Raw genomic sequence first — 20774 nt, forward strand, 5'->3', positions numbered from 1 at the left:
TTTTTTTTTTTTTTTTAAGATTTTATTTTTAAGTAATTTCCTCAGGATCCCGAGATTAAGTCACATGCTCTACCCACTGAGCCAGTCAGGCACCCCTTCTTAGGGAGTCTTTTCAATGCTTTCTGAACCCTGAGGTAACTTCACGACGCACAGCATTTTTATATGTACCAAATACTGATATAATGATATAAAGGAAGTTGAAAATGAAAGAAACTTTTGGAAAGCAATGTGGTAATATGCAAGGAGAGTCTTAAAACTGTTCCTATCCTCTGATACAGTAATCCCACTTTAAGAACTTATAGTTAGGAAATAACCTAAAGTACAGAAAAAAGTTTTGTACACAAGGATGTTCATGGCAAGACTAAATAGTAAATAATTATAGGTAATCTAATTGTCTATCTTAACATAGTAATAGTTAACTATATCTATGCAAATGAAGATTTTGCAGCCATTGAAAATGCTTATGGAGAGTTTTAAAAAGTAATATAAGTTGGGGGTGCCTGGGCGGGTCAGTTGGTTAAATACCCAACTCTTTGTTTCGGCTCAGGTCATAATCTCACAGTTCATGGAATCGAGCCCTGTGCTGGGCTCCATGGTGACAGCGTGGAGTCTGCTTGAAATTCTCTCTCTTCCCCTCCCCTGCTGAAGCTCTCTCTGTCTCTCTCAAAGTAAAAAAAAAATTTTTTTTAACTATCAACATGATTAACAGTGATTTTGCCTTTGGGTGGTAAAACTGTAGGTGATTTTTTTTCCTTCTTTCTACTTTTCTATATTTTAAAAAATGTTTGCTTTTTAAAAATTCATGAGTATGTACACTCGAAGTCTAAATCTGAAAGCAGCCTCTCTATCTTAAGTGCACTGAAGGTGATTAACACAATCCCCATACCTGAAAAGGGGCACTATTTCCTTAATGTCCTTTAGTTTCTTAACTTCCTCATCTCTAGCAGGTGCACACACTGTCCCCATCATGCCAATAATGAATTCTGCCAGCTTGGAAATGTCTAAGGCCCCATTCTCTGCTTCTTGCTTGATCAGATCCAGATCCAAGACTTCCATTATCTGGTTTCTCAGTCTACTGTGACCAGGCAGCAAGAAAGATAAGAGAGTCTAGAAGAGAGCACAGCCAAGTTTAATCAACGTTTCTTAGTCAGACATCATTTTCTGTTATACACAGTGGAATTTACGATTACCCAAATAAGGGCTTATCATTAGTTACTGTAATACTATAATACAATTGCTACTTAAAACATTTTAACCTCTTATTTAGTGAATCTATAGAAAAACATGTTTTCAAATCATTTATTTATTTATTTAAATGTTTATTCATTTTTGAGAGAGAGAGAGAGAGAAAGCAAGTGCATAAGGAGGGGGGTGGCAGAGAGAGGGAGACACAGAATCTGAAGCAGGCTTCAGGCTCTGAGCTGTCAGTACAGAGCCAGATGTGGGGCTTGAACCCATAAACCATGTGATCATGACCTGAGAAGTCTGACACTTAACCGACTAGGCCACCCAGGTGCCCCTCATTTTTTATTTATTTAAGTAAGTTAAGTAAGTAAGCAAGCTCTAAGCCCAGCAAAGGGCTCAAACTCACAACTCTGAGATCAAAAGAGTTACACGTTCTATGGAGTAGGCCAGCCAGGTACCCCTGTTTGCAAATCATTTAGACTAGCTGTTTAAGCTTCTGTTTAAGGTCTAGGTAGCAATCAATAGGATAAAAGATGAACAAGCTGTTAAAAGTGAGGAAAAAAAACACAGTAATTAATGTGAGCCTCAGAGCCAAATACAGATCCCAGTTTCCACGGATACATTTTTTCTCTTAACTACTGCTAAAGGTATTTGCAAAAAGAGTCTTAACTTCCACTTAATACTTTCTCTATCCCACATACTGAGTCACTTTTTGGCCATTATAAATTGAACATATCCAAGCCTATTAAAATTTTTATAAATCACCTGTATTTGGTCAAATAACTTTTGTTTTCTTTAAATAATTGCTTTTAAAAATATAAACTTGGGGCACCTGAGTGGTTCAGTCAGTTAAGCGTCTGACTTCGGCTCAGGTCATGATCCCATGAATCTATAGAAGGTAGTGGGTTCGAGCCCCGCATCGGGCTCTGTGCTGACAGCTCAGAGCCTAGAGCCTGCTTCAGATTCTGTGTCTCCTTCTGTCTCTGAACCTCCCTGCTCATGCTCTGTCTCACTCTAACTCTCAAAAAATAAATAAATATAAAAATGTGTGTGTGTGTGTGTGTGTGTACACCTTCACTTACAAAAGTAAAGCCTCTGGGTTATCATAGCTTGTTTGAAATTTTTAAAAGGGCATTAAGCCAAAAAAAGTCTTGATCCATAATTCAGCAGGTATGTTAACTTCTCAATCCTTCGATTTCTTTAAAGTCTTCTGGCTTTAACGCACAGTAAATAACACAGACAGGCTGAATACTCTTAATACACCAGAAAAGCACCACAATTTTCCCTCCATCTCACCTCTTTGATTTCTCCGACAAGCTTGATGGCATGGTCATATGTTGGGGGGTCTTCGCTTAGCTGGACAGTCAAGCAGTCCCAAAAAGCTTTATGTACAATATCCTTTACTCTCTTCTCCAAGCTGGAAACAAATGAAAAAAGAAAAAGAAAAATCAAAATATTTGAGGCTCAAATCACTTTTGAGAGCATAAATTCTATGGGTTTGGGGTGAGAAATTTGAAAAATAATTTGGATGAAGGAAAGATTTCCCAGATACACTTACACCAATCACATATGTTACCTTTAGTTTAGTGATTTATTTCAGTAAGTACCTCATTGGACAGAATAACTTTCAACTAATTTCACAGATGACATTAGACCAATTAATAGCATATAAGGGGTCATATGAAAAAAAGCATACTATAAGTTCAGAGTTTTCTTAATTTTCCCTGATACCAGCAAGTTTCTTAAGGTATTTATGATTAAGTAGTTTAAGATAACAACTCAGCATGTATATAGGCTGAAGGACTTTAGTTATTTCTAGAAAATATCCTATTCCTATATGATATATGAAACAATTGTACCAAACTGTAACAACTAACATATAACATCTCATTAAAATCAGTCTTTAAGAGCACCTGGCTAGCTCAGTTGGTAGAGCATGATCTCAGGGTTGGGAGTTCGAGCCCCATGTTAGATACACAGATTACTTAAAAATAAAATCTTAAAAAAAGCAGTTTTTATATTGTAAGAGCAAACAGGTAATTCTTCATTATTAATGTGAAAAAGTACTCTCTGCAGAACATATAAGAAATGCCTGTAAAGTCTTATTTAGACAACTCATGTGGGTGACAGTATAGCTTTGGCAACCCAGCAGCCATTCTTCCTCCTTGGTTAACAGAAACCCAATGTTTATCACGGCACTTTTTTAAAAGTTTATTTATTTTGAGAGAGAGAGAGAGAGAGAGAGAGAGAATCCCAAGTAGGCTCCCCACTGTCAGTGCAGAGCCCGATGGAGGGCTTGATCTCACGACCAACAGATCATGACCTGGGCCAAAAATCAAGAGTCGGACGCTCAACCAACTGAGCTACTTAGGTGCCCATATGACAGCACTTTTACAATTATAATGGGCAAAAATTTTTCTTATGACAATACATTTTAAAAGGCACACCTTACAATCAACAGTTTTAGATTTGATATGATATGTGCCAGGTGCTAGGGATATAGAGAATAATGCATAGTCCTTGTCTTCGTAGAGTTTGCAATCTGGTGAAGAGCACTAGTAAACCAACAACTACAGTACAATATGATAGTTACAAGAAATGAATGAAACAATACAATGAAAACACAAGATAGGACAGCTAGGTCCTATGCAGTAGGGAGAAGCTGACATGAAAGACTTCCACAGGAGATTTCTGAGACCTTTCATTTAGGAGCAGTAGTCCTGAGATCAACTTTCAAACACTAGTAATTCTGAGTATAGACATTTCTTTTAGCAACAACATACAAAAGGAAAAACATATTTGAATATACTGACATCAAGTGGAGAAGACCTTTCCAGAACTGGGAAATGGCAGAGTTCCACTAAACAAGGTAACTCAGTAACCGCCTTACCTGTCTTCTGGTAATTCAACTGGTTTAATCCGAAAGTCTCCATTTACTACAATTTCATGGGCTAGAGCCATGTTAGCAACTCCTTTCGCTGTCTCTAGAAGTTCTTCTACTGTCACAAATCGAGGAGGACTAGCTGTAACAAAACCCAGTGTAAGAGATTTGCTGCTCTAGTTAAAATTTCTATTAAAGTAAGGAGAAGGCAGTGGTTCTGGTACCAGCTAATAACTTCAGCTATGCCTCTCCATTTACGAAAGTATTCTGTCAATTTCAAACAACAGAATCTTACCTATTTCATTTTTCTTTTAACCTAGAGTCTTAAAAGCCAGAGACCACTTCCAATTCTAAAAATGTTTGGACTTTTTACTTAAGACTGGTCAGTGGAAATGATTAAATTAAACTGAGACAAACTTTTAAAGTCACAGACTATCGTATTTCCCAATACGCTGATCCCTTTGGTTTCTGTCTACCCTAAATTTAAAAAAGGAGACACCAGATTTAGGATTTCTTCATTGCTCCCATCAGCAGTTTATATTTTGCTCCACCACTAATACTGTGCCAAGAATGAATCTTCCCAAATTAAAATTTCATCAAGTAATGTAGGGTACCAGTGCTATTCAAAGAATGCTAAAACCACTATCCTGTATAGGATACTAAGAATGTTTTATAACCGTAATTTGAAAAGCACTGACCTGGAAGAGGACTATATTAATTTTCTGTGATGGTGATAAAATCTGGGCTTAAAATGAGATAAATAATGTCACTAGTTTGCACAGGGTTTAACAATTATGAAGATCTTAGGTTACTAGTAAAAAAATTAGTTTCCTTCCTCTTTACTTTTTTCTTTTGCTCACCAAAAAAAAAAGGAACCCTATCGTTTGGTAAAAATCTTTATCCAGTCATATAAGGGGAAGTTGGGAATACTCAACAAAAATCTTTCTCTGGATTTCCAAAGAATATTAATAAAAACACTAAATACATAAATAAATAAATTTGCTTCATGGATATTGGTAAAATATAATGAATATACAAAAATCAAAGCCCAGATAGAAATTCTCAGTATTATTAAGTTGTCAATTTCTGCCAAATTGATCTATTGATAAAATGCAATCCCAGTCAAAATCCCAGCAGGCTTTTTTTATTGTAAATGCCAAACTGAGGGGCACCTGGATGGCTCAGTCGGTTAAACATCCAACTCTCGATTTCAGTTCAGGTTATGATCTTACAGTTCATGAGTTCAAGCCCCACATCAGGCCCTGCGCTAACAGTGTGGAGCCTGCTTGGGATTCTCTCTCTCATCTTGCTGTCTCTCTCAAAATAAACTTTAAAACAAATGCCAAACTGATTCTCAAATTTACATGGAAATGCACAGGACCTAGATAAGTGGAAACTGTTTTGAAAAAAGAATAAAGTTGTAGGATTTACACTAATTTTGAAACTTACTATAAAACTGCTACAAGTGAGACAGGGTATATCTGGCATGAAGACAGATACACAAAGCAAGTGAACAGAGGACCCAGAAACAGACTGATATACACATACACACATACATGTACATGTGGTCAATAAGCAAGATCAGTGTCATTAAATGGTGCTGGAACAATTAGTTATCTGTATATAGGAGAATGACCCTCAACCCTTACTGCACATGATAAGTAAAAACAAACTCAAAATGGACCACAGACCTAAATACAAGAGCTAAAATTATAAAATTTCTAGGAGAAAGCATAGTGAAATCTTTACCTTAAGTTAGGCAAAATTTCTTAGAGTAAGATATAAAAAACAACATATAAAAGAGAAGAAAACTGATAAATTGTGCTTTACCAAAATTTAAAACTTTTGTTCTGTGTAAGACTCCTTTTAAGAATATGAAAAGGCATGCCAGATAGGGGAAAATATATGCAAAACACATATCTGATAAAGGACTTATATCCAGAATATAGAAAGAACTCATAATAATAGACAACTAGTAAAAAGTAGACAAAAAAATCTGGACATTTCTCCCAAATAGACAGATATACAAGTGGCCAGTAGGCCAAGAACGATGCTCAATATCATTAGTCATCAGCGGAGAGAACAGAAAATATATATATTGGTCTCTGCCCCTGGTTCCTGGCACAAAACTCCTATAACCTTTGTAATTTCCTAAGCGATAACACCAGTTGCATCTCTTGTTTTAATATTTGGGTTTTGACCCCCTCCCTAACACTGGGCTCCTAAAACCTTTGTTAATTCCTAAGTGATAAGCACTAGCAGCATATTTTGTTCTACTGAGGTGACTCTGAGCTCCTGGATAGCTGCTGGATGGGGGCTGGTCACTAGAAAGACCAAGCCATGATAAGAAGGTTGGAATTTCCAGCCCTATCCTCCAGAGAGGGTACATAGGGCTGAAAATAGAGTTAATAATTGATCATATCTACATGAGGAAGCCTCCATAAAGTCCCAAAAGTAGAGGGTTCAGAGAGCTTCCATGTTGTCCAACACATCCATACCAGGAGGGTGATGTACCCCAACTCCGTAAGGTCAGAAGCTCCCACGCTCAGGACCCTCCCAGACCTCACCCTATATATTGCTTCATCTAGCTGTTCACCTATATTTATCTTTTAATAAACTGGTATACATAAGTGTTTCCCTGAGTTCTGTGAGCCACTCTAGCAAATTAATAGAATCCATGGAAGGGATGCTGGAATCTCCACTCTATAGCTGGTTGGTCAGAAACATAGGTGACAACCTAGATTTGTGAGTAGTGACCAAAGAGGAGGGATGGGGGGCTATTCTTGTGGGACTAAGCCCTTCACCTGTGAGATCTGATGTTATCTCTGGATAAATAGTGTCAGAATTTAGTTGAATTATAGGATACCCAGCTAGTGTCACAGAAAATTGCTTGGTGGGGGAAAATGAACCCACACATTTTATGGCCAAAAGTGATATACTCTATGTGAGTACTAAAAGAGACACCCGGGAGAAAAACACAGGAAGAAGGACTGGGTTTTGCCCCACACAGGTGGAAAAGTTGTAGGTTTTTCCTTTTATAATCTAGGAAATGCAAATTAATACCACATTAAGGGGTCCCTGGGTGATGCAGTCAGTTAAGTGTCTGACAGCTCAGGTCATGATCTCACAGTTCTTGAGTCCTGCATTGGACTCTGTGAGAACCAGCTCAGAGCCTAGAGCCTGCTCCAGATTCTGTGTCTCCCTCTCTCTTTGCTCCTCCCCTGCTCACACTCTGTCTCTCTCAAAAATAAACATTTAAAAAAAGAACACTGAGATACCACTACATACGTACTAGAATGGCCAAAATGAAAGAGACTGATCATACCAAGTGTTGACATAGAGACAGAGCACCTGGAACTCTCATAAATAGTGGAAATAAAAAATGGTACAGTCACTTTGGAAAACAATCTCTTGGTTTCTTATAGAGTAAAATATACACTTACCACATGACCTAACAATCCCACTCTTAGGTCTTTACACAAGAAAACTGAAAACCTATGGCCCTGTGAAGACCGTACTCAATAGCAGCATTCTTCCTAACAGTCAAAACCTAGAACTAATCCAAATGTCAATCAACTGCAGAATGAACAGATAGTATAACCATACAATGAAATACTACCCAGCAATAACAAAGGAATAAACTACTGACACATGAAAAAACACAGATAAATCTTAAAAGCATTATCCCAAGTTAAAGAGTCAGAAAAAAGACTCTATACAGTATGATTCCATTTATTTGAAATCAGAAAAAGGACAAAATTACAGTGATAGAAAGTAACTGGTTGCCAAAGGCCAGAAGATAGTGGGAAAAATTCACTGTCAAGGGACAGGATTATGGTAGTAGCAACACAACTGTAAATGCATTCATTAAAACTCAAATTACACACTTAAAATGAAATATTATTATATATAAATTCTACCTCAATAAAGGTGATTAAAAATTCAAAGGCAGGGCTCTTGGGGGCTCACTCAGTTGACCACTGGACTCCTGGTTTCTGATCAGGTCATGACCACACAGTTCATGAGTTCAAGCCCTGCAATGAACTCTACACTGGTGGTACGGAGCCTACTTGGGATTCTCTCTCTCCCCTTCTTTGCTCCTCCTCTGCTTGTGCTCTCTCTCAAAAAATAATTAAGCTTAAAAAAATTCAGGGTTGCCTGAGTGGCTCAGACAGTTAAGCTTCAGTTCAGCTCAGTCATAATCTCACAGTTTGTGAGTTTGAGCCCTGCATTAGGCTCTACACAGATAGTGTACAGCCTGCTTGGGAATTTCTCTCTTTCCTTCTCTGCCCCTCCTCTGATCATGTCCTCTATCTCAAAAATAAAAAACATGGAAACAAATTTTTTTAAATAAACAAACTTAAAAATAATTCAAAGGTATTTAGCAGGAATTTGCTATATATATACTATTAAATTTATTCAAGTTAATATTTTCTGCTACCATGTATCAGAAAATGAAACTTTCACTGTGGTATATCAACATCAAGCATCAGGAGTTATTAAACTGCATCAAGTTCTTCTCCCTTTTAAGATTTTTTTAAAAAGTAATTGTTGGGGCGCCTGGGTGGCTTAGTCAGTTAAGCGTCCGACTTTCGCTTAGGTCATGATCTCGCGGTTCGTGGGTTCGAGCCCCACGTCGGGCTCTGTGCTGACTGCCAGCTCAGAGCCTGGAGCCTGTTTCAGAGTCTGTGACTCCCTCTCTCTCTGACCCTCCCCTGCTCACGCTGTCTCTCTCTCTCTCCTAGAAATAAATAAAACATTAAAAAAAAAGTTAAAAAAAAGTAATTGTTATATCCAACCTGGGGTTCAAGCTCACAACCCTGAAATCATGAGTAATGCACTATACCAACTGAGACAGCCAGGCATGCCAAGTTCTTATCTCTTAAAAAGAGATTCAGAAGGACTGCCTGAGTGGCTCAATCGGTTGAACATCTGACTTCAGCTCAGGTGATCTCATTGTTCATGAGTTTGAGCCCTGCATTGGTCTCACTGCTGTCAGCCCAGAGCCCTGTTTGGATCCTCTGTACCCCCTCTCTGTCCCTCCCCCACTAGCTATCTCCGTCTTTTTCTCAAAAACAAATGTTAAAAAAAAAAGTCTGTCACCAGGGCTTCCAAGTTTGGTTTTAACCCTGGTTTTGCAAAAACCTTCAATGTCTAATCATCTTAAATTTATGAAAATAATAGAAACACCAAGTTTTCACAGTAAATTTATCATTGTTCAACAATTTGGGGCATTTGGGTAATGATAAATACACGGTGTTTGCATGCTACCTAGTCATAAAACACAACGGACAGAGGAAGTCAGGAAGAATTTCAGCTCCCTCTCGACTCTTGAATGTGACCTTAAACAAGTAATTTAAATCTTCCATGTATTAGGCCATTATTTCCTAATACACAAAAAGAAGATAGTAAGACTGAAGAAATGTCCTATGAAAGATTAGACTCTTCCAAATTATACGTGTGTTCTCAGGATTTTGGGCGCACTTGGGACAAAACGGCTTGTACCAAGTGCTGAGAACGTGAGACACCAGGAAGAAGAAAGTTTAAGCTGTCCAAGTTAGAGACTACTTAAAAATCTTATTACTTACACTTATTAATGAAGGGTACGTGATCAAAAAAGATAAAAGCTACAATTCTAGATAACATAGGGCTAGGTTACAGGTCTACATATGCAGGAACTGTTCACTGAATACCAACTACATGGTTGTGGGTGGAAGTTTTTTGTTTTGTTTTGAGAATTTTCAAATTTACCAATTTCATGAGAACTCAAAGACGCAATTCAGTGGACAACATGGTTTCACTTCAACTTGTGAAGAGAATCTGTGAAGAGTTGTAATAAGAGCCATAAAAAAAAAAAATGGTAAGGTCTATTTTACCCTGGAATTTTTTACTATGTGATATAAAGCTAAACTGCTGCTGATTCCATTATAGCATTTGTGCACTGATACCCTGTTAGAGAAACTGAAAAACAAACAAAGTTAAACATGCCTTTTGGGAAGTTTGAACAGACTCAAAATAAAATGAAAACCTATTTTAGAATGGTCATACTCTCTACCTTTCCTTACTGAGTTGTTCTATAATCTGAGAAGTCCATACACTCTAAAGATATGTTTCTAGTCAGACAAGTGGTTGGACATTTATGGAAGGCAGATGGCAAATGTCACCCAAAACTACTATAGAAGGAGCACAGTGAAGCAAGGGTAAAGTTTAGCCACAGAACTTACTGCACTATGGAAACTGCTTCTTATTCTCTCTTCCTCACTACACTGCAAGCTTCATGAGACCTTGCAGGCCTGACTCACTGCTGGATCCCTGATACATAATATGCATTCAATAGAAAAAAATATTGTTGTTAAGAGAGAGAGCACGCGTGCGTGTGCACGTGTGCAAGTGGGAGAAGGGCATAGGGGCAGGCAGAGAAAGAGAATCTTAAGCAGGTTCCATGCCCAGTGCTACCCAGCACAGAGTCTGATGCAGGATTTGATCTCACCACCCTGGGATCATGACCTGAGCTGAAATCAAGAGCCGAGTGAGCCCCCCGGGGGCCCCGCATTCAATAAATATTGACTGACTGAACACACAGAGACACTATAACTCAAAGTCTAGTCATGAGCTTTAAAAATATAAGAACCTAGGGGCACCTGGGTGGCTTAGTTGGTTAAACATCTGACTTCAGCTCAGGTCATGATCTTACCGCTTGTGAGTTTGAGCCCCACGTCAGGCTCTGTGCTGACAGCTCACAGCTTGGAGCCTGCTTCCCAATCTGTGTCTCCCTCTCTTTCTGCCCCTCCCCTGCTCGCTCTCTCTCTCTCTCTCAAAAATAAACATTTTTTAAAAATCGAAGAACTTAGGGGCAGCTGGCTGGCTCAAGGTTGTTGAGTTCAAGCCCCACACTGGGTGTGGAGAGTACTTAAATAGACTTAAAAAATTTAAGAACTTACTGCCATCCATTTATCTAAGGATGACTGGGATCTACTAATTAAACTCACAAAGACCTGATTTAATAAACCAAAATGCTAAGTGGCAAATATTAACTGGGATAACAATGTGAGGTTTTTCATCTAAATACAGCATCTTTTACTGGTCAAAAGGTGATTAAACACCAGAACAGAAGGGGCTTTGTGAGCAGAGTAGTATATGGTAGTAGAAAAATCTCAAAGGAGACATTAAGTTGCAACTGACTGATCCTTACTCTTACTCTTAGGATCTCTACGTTTACAGAACAGATTATCTTTTAGAATCAAAGCACCACCTCGGACCAGTTCCTACAAGGCAGCCACTTTTCCTTTTTCAATATTCTGTATCACTTACTAAAGATTCTGCACCCAATGTGTGCGGTGGGGGTTGGGGGTGAGGTGTTTTCCCCCACACTACCAGTTGTCAGACACCAGCTGGGTGTCCTACAATCCAATTGAGTTTTGACACTATCTACCTGGGAATACTGCCAGATCCCCCAGGTGAAGGGCTCAGTTCTACAAAACTGCCCTAGCTGCAAGTCCAGGCGGTCACGGGTGCCACAGACCAGAGGTTCCAACGACTCCCTCCTTGGGTTTGATTTGCTAGAGTGGCTCACAGAACTCAGAGAAACATTTTACTTACCAGATTACTGGTCTAGTATAAAAAGATAGAACTCAGGAAGGAGCAGCCAGATGAAGAGATGAGTAAGGGCAAAGTATGGGGAAAGGGTGCAGAGCTTCCTCACTCTCAGGGCACTCCCACTCTCCCAGCACCACCCACCGGTGTATTCACCAACCCGGAAGCTCTCTGAACAATGTCCTTTTGGGCTTTTATGGAGGCTTCATTATAGAGGCATGACTGACTAAATCACTGGCCAGGGGCAACTGATTCAACCTCCAACTTCCCTCTCCCCACGCTGAAGGATGGGACTGCAAGTTCCAACCCTTTAATCACAGGGCTGAGTCCCCTGGCAACCAGCCCCCTTCATTAGGTTAGCTAAGTGCTTTCCAAAAGTCACCTCATTAACATAACAAAGGCAGGAGCTCTTTGCCAGAAACTGGACAAAGACCAAATATATTTTATTATTAATTACAACATCATAGAGACCAATAGCAATTCTACCCTTAAAATATTACTCTATCATAACTTACAAGACTAAAGGTGGTCTTTTTGCTATTTACATTTTAATTTGTGGAATTCCAGAGTGATCTTTTTAAAAAAATTTTTTTAACATTTATTTATTTATTTTTGAGAGACAGAGACAGATTGTGAGCAGGGGAGGGGCGAGGAGAGAGGGAGACACAGAATCCAAAGCAGGCTCTAGGCTCTGAGCTAGCGGTCAGCACAGAGCCCGATGCGGGGTTCAAACTCACGAACCGCGAGATCATGACCTGAGCTGAAATCAGCCACTTAACTGACTGAGCCACCCAGGCGCCCCTCCAGAAGTGATTTTAGAGTTACTAAAGTGATGCCTCTTGATGTGGTCCCCAGACTGTGGGGCCTGAGCTTTACCACAGCCCTGTGCCTACGTATTATAATAAGGAGAAAGAGCAAGGAAGCCAGAGGAATATTTTAGGGCACTGATTTTATACCCTGTATGGGCTTCTATGAGAATTTAATGAAATCTTGCATAACCTTCTTCTAGAAAAATGCAGATGCACACAAATGTTGATAGTTTTCTGGCTGTTCCTGGATCCCGTAACACTTGATCATGGGGATCAAGTTACCCCGCTCCTAGTCAGGGTAAGTACTCTGGCCTTAAGGACATAACTACATACAGTCGAAGATAATGAATGTAGTCTAGTGTTGGCTTGATATTAATTTGGAGTCATGCCATTAGACTGACAGGATGCCAAAGGGAAAGCCATCAATTAAAGAATGACTAAAGATCTAAACCAAAGATCCTCCTTTATCGGAAACTGTAGGTGATAAAACCATCATCATGTTGGCCGTATACATCCATATTATAGCAATCAGTCCTGGTATCTTTAAATGCAACAGATGACATGCTAGTAGTATTAACAATATTTACTGAGCATTTATTAGGTGCCAAGCATTGGTCTACGTGCTTTACATGAATTCATTTAATCTTTACAACCATCTAAGAGATAAGTGTATTTTCCTCATTTTAAAAATGAGAGGGGCACCTGGATGGCTTAGTCGGTTAAGCGTCCGACTTCCACTTAGGTCATGATCTCGCGGTTCGTGGGTTCGAGCCCCGCGTCGGGCTCTATGCTGACTGCCAGTTCAGAGCCTGGAGCCTGTTTCAGAGTCTGTGACTCCCTCTCTCTCTCTCTGACCCTCCCCTGCTCATGCTGTCTCTCTCTCTTAGAAATAAAAGCATTAAAAAAAAAACATTAAAAAAATGTGAAAACAGGGAAGCCTAGCTCGCTCAGTCGGTAGAGTGTGTGACTCTTGATCTCAGGGTTGTGAGTTCAAGTTCCACATTGGGCCCGGAGCCAACTTTAAAAATAAATAAATAAAAATACACAGATGCCTGGCTGGCTCAGTCAGTAGAGCATGCAACTCTTGATCTCAGAATTGTGAGTTCGAGCCCCATGCTGGGTGTAGAGATTACTTAAAAATAAAATCTTAAAAACAAATAAATAAAAAGTAAAAAAATAAAAACGGGAAAACAGAAGCTTTCTAAATGTACATATTGAAGACCAACAGGACCAAAGGTCGTATTTGCTTATAGTGAGGTCTTTGTACACTTTGGGTGCTGGGATGAACCTAGCAATATACCCATCAAAATCTATGTGATACTAAACCTCAGTAAAACGGGCCTACTAATGTTTGCTAAAAGAATACTGTGTTGAGGGGTGCCTGGCTGGCTCAGTCAGTAGAGCATGTAACTCTTGTTCTCCAAGTCAGGAGTTCAAGCCCCACGTTAAGTAATTAAGCTTACTTAATTAAAAAATAAATAAATAAAAGAAAAATGAAAACAATATTATGTGGACTAACAAATTACCTGAGAAGGGCTTTGAACATTTTAAAAGAAACACACCTTAAACCCAAAAAATGTTCATACTTCTTTCAAATATGCAGAACTACCCATCACCTAAACTTTATAAAGAGATAACATCAGCACTGACATTCTTAGACTATGACACTCCCTCTTAAAACTCTCTTTTTTGGACCCACTTCAAAAAGCTTAAGTATTCTTAATAAAAGACATGAGTTGGGGCAACTGCTGGGAATACTTGTGGAAATTGCCACCCTTTCATCAGTGAGGCCCGCTCCTAGTCAGGGATCTGAAATGACTTCACCACACAATCGGCAAACTGAATCCCCTTAACGTGGGAACTAAGCCCCCAGGCAGTGAAGTTAGGGTGTGGTGACCTCACTCACATTCAAAACCTTCTTTTTTAGCCTGCACGAGCACAGTCCTGGCTGGAACCTGCCTCAGACTTTTCAAATGCTTTTTTAATTAAAGCTACAATTTGCACTCCACCCTCCTAGTTCTCAGAGCAATTCAGAGGAAGTGGAAGGTCACAGAGACTGGAGGAAGACGGAAATATTCTAGACATCATTCTAAACTTTAATTTCTCAAGCAATTGAAAACCCACAAGTGACTAGGCTGTCAGTTAAGAAACTGTTGTTTTCTTAAATACTAATTACTGGCAACATTCTCATATTATTAGAACCCAGCTCAGGGTCACAAGTGGAAGGAAGCCTAATGAAAATATCATCTGAAAAACAATGATAATATTGCTTCTAACCAGTTAAATTTGCTTACAGTGAGGTCTTTGCATTCTTTGGGTGCTGGGAGAACCCAACTTTACTTTTTTCTGTAAAGCTTCATCAGAACCTTCCACAGCATCTTCAAGGCCTTGTTCAGAATCATTTGATTTTGATTTTCCTGCTTCATTTATATTGGGCTTGTCAGGGTTTTCAGACATTCTCAATTAAGTTTATTCGCTTTCCTAGGAAAGAAAAAAAAAAGTGAACCAAGATGTTCTAGCTCTGTCACTACCTGGCAGTGTGACTCTGGGCAAATCATTATTCTCTTTGGGTTTCCGTTTCTCATGTGTAATAATGAGTGGGCTTGCAAAGATCTTACCGAGCCATCATATTCTACCTCAATGATTAAACAGATACCTGTAAAATGACACCTGTAATTTATCAAATTTATTGACTTGTACCTCAGATAGAGTGACAAGTTTGAATATTTTTTGTCCCACTAAGTCCAAAGAAAACCAGGATCTTACACTGCCAGAAGATAGCACTAAAAACTGCCTGCTTCTATTTTGATCAGAGTGACTCAATTCTTCGATTCTTTACTTTCTTTCCTGAGAGCTAATAGGAAAAGACTTTGGAAATCATGCTTTTAACTTGGGCTTCCAGTTGAATATCCTGGGTCGTGGAGATGGTTCTCTGATCCTGTTATGTGGATAAGATACCTGGGGATGACACATAGAAGGTAGATTCTTATGAAGCATTTAAGAAGAATGTGTGGGGCAAACATTTTTATTAACTTTTTGTCAGCAGGAAATGATGGTAAGTAGGAAGTTGCAAACCACCACAATGTATGGAGTTGGGTGAGGTTTTAATTTTTTTAGTTGCCGGTTACAACAGGAATAATAATTAACATGTCAGTTTGGGCCAATTTAGCTTTGGAATAGTAGCCCCTTTTTACTGTAAACATTTTTGTCAAGTTTTTTCTCCCCAAGTTTTTTTCCTAGAGTTCTCTCTTCCTAAGGTGTTCCTAATTAAGGGAAAAGACAGACATAATGTTTCTGCATTCACAAGAATACTGCAAATAATTAGCATTTGTACCATCAGCACTTGGAGAATCCAAAACATTTCATAAACGCTAATTAGACTTTATTATACACCTGGAGGGTAATCCAGAGATCAAAAGAAATGTTGACAGGTTCCAAAAGGTCTGGCAGACTCTCTTTTGCCCATTAGACAGAGAAAAATCACTTGATATAATTATCTAAAATTTCAGATCCCTCCATTAAATAGAATGAAGTTACTGGAATTGACATTTCCAGGCCTGCATTATTAATATGAAGGGTTCTTTAATATCATCGTCCCTTACCCTCCAACATCCCACTCCAGACACCCATCTCGTCCGTCCTAAATCCCATCAGGCTCTGGAAATGCTCCAAGATCCAAAAGATAACACTGCCAGCATATTCTCCGAGAAAGGACAAACAAACACAACTTCTAATTTTATCCTCTTCACATGCTGAGAATGAGCTCAGAAAGGATGAAGTAACTCATGCTGCAGCGTGAGGAGGAAGGCACGCTTTCTGGGTCTCTAACACTCGGCTCAGTAAACTAACCCCATCCTTTTAAGGGTCCGTGGAAGTCCTACTCCTCTTAGGACACTTCCCCACAGTGTTTGCACCTTTCTCTGAACTCTCCTGGGGCTAGTTACTGCGCATCTGCCATGCACCACTGCCTTAGATCCAATTCAAAATATACCTATTTAAATAGGTCTGGAGGGGGAGACATGCTTCCAAGGAACAGAGTGAAACTTAAGCCTTGATGACATGATGAAACCACTAAGGGAACACAGCAGAGGGAAAAACTAATTCTGCCTGTAAGGAGTTGGGATAACCTTCCCGGAAAAGGTGACATTTGAGCTGTCAATCCTAAAAGAGCAGGATTTCACCCAATAAAAAAATGTCTGGAGTGGGAGAGGAGGTGGAGGGGGGGGGGGACGATATTTCACTCAAAGGGCACATATAAAGGCGCACGAAAATAAACAGAAGAACAAGTGGCAAGTGATGGGTTGGGGTAAGACTGTAAAACTGCTACTTTTACTTAAAAAAAAAAAAAAACAAGAAAACGCTTCACCTAGATTTTTAACTCCTTAATGCCCAAGACCAACCATATTTCCCACATATGCTCCACCGCAGAAGTATATCTTCCAAACTGATACCCACTGAGCATTTGTTGATAGCTGTGTCATCTCTGTGATGTCAGCGTGTGTGGGAAGGATGGGCGTTGGCCTCGGACATACCGGGGTTCCAATTTTGGCTCTTTACGAGCTGTGGAACTTCAGTTTCCTCATCTGTAAAATGCAGCTACCTACTTCGATTTGGGGGAAGATTAGACGACAGAAGGCGCATAAAAGCAGCTGGCACACTACAAGCTTTCCACAAATGGTAGCTATATTTACAGGGCTACAGGATGCAGCAAGGAACCATTTATTGCTTACAGCGTGCTCATTCATTCAACAATCACTAACTCCTGCTACGCCTCAAAAGGGAACCGAGGGTAGGGGGATCCTGGCACTTGCCCTAAAGACCTTCTACCCGAGCTACGCCGGGCCCAAGACGCCACAAGAGACTCCCCAGCAGAAAGGGTCTTTCCCCCAAGTAAAGGGGCTCTGTCCACCGAGGCCGGGAACCGCTTCCTCTCGCACCCAGTGTCACTCACAGCGCCCAGATTCCGTTGTAAACAACTGTTCGGGCCGCCGAGGGAGTGGCGGGCCGGCGGCAAGCGCTGGAAGCGGGGTGCGCTCTGAGCACGGCCTCGAGGGGTGGGACAAAGGCCGTCCTACGCCGCAACCCGCCGCCGTCCCTGCCTCTCCGTCGTCTCCACCCGACAGCACCGGGACCCGACCTGCCCGGAGGAGGCGAAGAGATGCCTCTGGTTTCCACCTCGCGCCTCCCGTGCGGGGCCCTCAGGGCTGCCAGCGTCCGCGTCCGCTTTCCTCACCTGCCGCGGAGTCGGCGTGCTCCCTCCTGCCGCTGGGACCGGGAATGAGACGGGAGGAGGCGCGGAGGGATGAACGGCGAGCACCGGACGCTTCAGCCTCTGCCCTTCCGAGGCCGCATCCCTCGCCGCGCTGCGGGCCGTCCTCCCTACCCGGCTCCGGTGGGTAGCGGCCAGCGCGGCCGCTCCTCAAGCGTCGGGAAAGGGGAGGCAGCCTTTTAGCCGGGAGGCGCCCGCCCCACGTAGGGCGGCGCCATGTTTCCGTACGGAAAGGCGGGAGGTGCGGCCCTGTCCGGGCCCGGGGTGCTTAGTGGGTGGTGGTTCAATCTGGGAGTCGCCATGTTTCCGTAGGAAGATGCGAGAGGTGGGCGCCGTGTCTGCGGAGGGGGCGCCGTGGGCTGTGGCTCGGGGCCGGGAGGTGCCCGACCCACGCAGGGCNGTGTGAGGCGGGAGAGGGACTCGTGGTAGAGTTGGCTCGGAGTCTGTCAAGTGAAAGAAAACGGTAGGCCTCTTATTCACAACCGCATTCAAAGCCTTCCCCACCCGGGTTTTCAAATAAACATTACCGCCATGTTTTCTAGTTGCGCATAATTTATTATCCTCCTCTAATTTTGGCTGTTAAAAAAAAAAAAAGCCATGCCCACCACCTAGATAGCCAAGCCTCAGTTTAATGACACAGACTCATTTTGGTTTTGGGGTCATCTCTTTTATCTAAGTGTATACCAGACATTGTCGATAGGAAGAGCGAGACTTCAGCCCTGAAAAGACGCCAGGCAGAGGACAAATAGTTTCCATGAAGGTTCTGCTTGGTGTAAGTATAGAAATGACAGTAAGCACTTGGAGCATTTTATAAACTGTGTTCTAGAAAGGAAAAAGTATCATGCTTGAAATGATCAAGAAAATGTGGTATCTATATCTATGTATACATATATAGATACAATGGAATACTACTCGGCAACGAAAAAGAATGATATCTTGCCATTTGCAACAACATGCATGGAACTGGAGGGTATTATGCGAAGTGAAATAAGTCTGTCAGAGAAAGATAAATATGTTTTCACTCAAATGTGGAATTTGAGAAATTTAACAAGACCATAGGGGAAGGGAAGGGAAAATAAGTTACAGAGAGGGAAGCAAACCATAAGAGACTCTTAACTACAGAGAAACCTGAGGGTTGATGGGGGTGGGGGAGATTGATGGGTGATGGGCATTGAGAACACTCTTTGGGATGAGCACTTGGTGTTGTATGTAAGTGATGAATCATGAAAATCTACTCCTGAAGCCAAGACTACACTGTATGTGAGCTCACTTGATAATAAATTATTTTTTTAAAAAATCATGGTAAGACAAGCTTGTTTTAGAGCCTCATCTCCCTCAGTCACAGGTAGTGGGGGCCATGCTTACCTTGGCGTTGGACTAGTGACTGCTCCAAGAAAACCATGCTTTTCTCACTTTGTGGCAACTTATGTGAATAGAAGTCGTTTTGGGGCCAGGGTCCTTGGGTGGCTCAGTCAAGCATCTGCCTCTTGATCTGGCTCAGGTCATGATCTCATAGTTGGTGAGGTCAAGCGCAGCATGAGGCTCTGTGCTGTCAGTTTGGGATTCTCCCTCCTCTCTGCCCCTCCCCTGCGCTCTCACTTAAAAATAATAATTTAAAAAATAGTTTTTGGGCCTAGTCTTAAAAAATTAAAGCTATGTGATTAACTCTTCATTTGTAAAGATACTTTAAGACTGAGCATAAGTCATGTATGTCTTAAACCAAATGAGGGTAATAATCAAATCTCCTACCTGTAGCCCATAAAACTCGTTAAATTTAAATAACCAGAAGAAAGCAAGATGAAGTGAAGTTAGTACTTTCAAACAACACTTCTAAATAGATCACACCTGGGCAGTTATTCCTAAAGTGTTGAAGGCTGAGTGCAATACAACACCCTGAAAGCATTCACAAATTAGCACATTAGGTAGTTTTTCTTAAATACACACACACACACACACACACACACACACACACACAAGTCCTCAGATGAGGATTCACTTTAGGAGGAGAAAACCAAAACCCTTAAGATACTCAACTAACTGGAACAAAGATTCACCAAGAAAACATTCAGTTCTCACTTCTGAGTCCAGATTAATATTAGTCTCCAGATTTTTTTTTAAAATGTTTTATTTATTTCTAGGGGAGAGAGAGAGAGAGAGACAGCGTGAGCAGGGGAGGGTCAGAGAGAGAGGGAGTCACAGACTGAAACAGGCTCCAGGCTCTGAGCTGGCAGTCAGCACAGAGCCCGACGCGGGGCCCGAACCCACGAACCGCGAGATCATGACCTAAGCGAAAGTCAGACACTTAACCGACTAAGCCACCCAGGCGCCCCTAGTCTCCAGATTAGTGGTTCTCAGCCCTACGTCCTAAAATCTGGGGGTGGGGAGGGTTCTAAAACTATTGTCTGAAATTCTGGGGGTGATGCCAAGGAAGAACTATTAAGCTTTCCAGGTGACTTGAATGTGTAGCCAGGCAAGAACCATCTCCGTAGAGAGATCCACTCCCGATGTCCACACCCCTGGTGACAGTCCACTACCTTCTTTGAAGGATTAATATAAACAACCTTCACTTGCGGAGGGGATGTTACACTATCAAAACCATGGAGTTGACTTACAGTGGCTTACTTGTAATCTTCTGATATATTTTAAGTTGTTTCCTTTAAATATTAAAAACTATACATAGACACCTTCTGTGATTTTTTGGGCTGCAAGGACTGGAAACTCCACCTCAAAATAAAGGGAATTCACTGCAAAGCTACTTAGGGTTTGGAAGGAGAAAGCTGGCAGCTTGGTCAGTTCTATTCTATTCTATTCTATTCTATTCTATTCTATTCTATTCTATTCTATTCTATTCTATTCTATTCTATTTCTATTCTAATCAACTCTCCTATACACAAAGGATTACTGTCATCATCTCTCTGCTCCTTGCTGCAGCCTCCTGTACTCTTCTCTTCATAAAACAGACTAATTCTCTTACTTTCTTAATTGTTATGCCCTCCTAATTTGAATTTTCCTATAGAGAATTTCACTAGCCAAGCTG

At 40.9% G+C, this 20774-nt stretch overlaps 1 protein-coding gene across 3 annotated transcripts in view; it reads right to left on the reverse strand.

The window, feature by feature from the left end:
* TCP11L1 (t-complex 11 like 1) overlaps positions 1 to 18049 on the reverse strand; it is a 31338-nt gene extending 13289 nt beyond the window's left edge. Inside the window, exons 1-5 of one of the 3 annotated variants that reach the window (XM_077772803.1) lie at positions 17702 to 18049; positions 14763 to 14949; positions 4076 to 4208; positions 2482 to 2602; positions 887 to 1107 (exon numbers count right to left, since the gene is read on the reverse strand). In XM_077772803.1, coding sequence (XP_077628929.1) covers positions 887 to 1107; positions 2482 to 2602; positions 4076 to 4208; positions 14763 to 14925 — 638 coding nt within the window. In that variant the 5' untranslated portion in view covers positions 14926 to 14949; positions 17702 to 18049. Of the gene's footprint in view, positions 1 to 886; positions 1108 to 2481; positions 2603 to 4075; positions 4209 to 14762; positions 14950 to 17419; positions 17676 to 17701 lie in introns of those variants that run through there. The other 2 variants (XM_077772804.1, XM_077772805.1) reach the window with 2 other exon arrangements.
* Between the last annotated feature and the right edge of the window lie 2725 nt (positions 18050 to 20774).

Source organism: Crocuta crocuta, unplaced genomic scaffold, assembly GCF_008692635.1.
Source record: "Crocuta crocuta isolate KB4526 unplaced genomic scaffold, BGI_CrCroc_1.0 scaffold382, whole genome shotgun sequence".
NCBI lineage: Eukaryota > Metazoa > Chordata > Mammalia > Carnivora > Hyaenidae > Crocuta > Crocuta crocuta.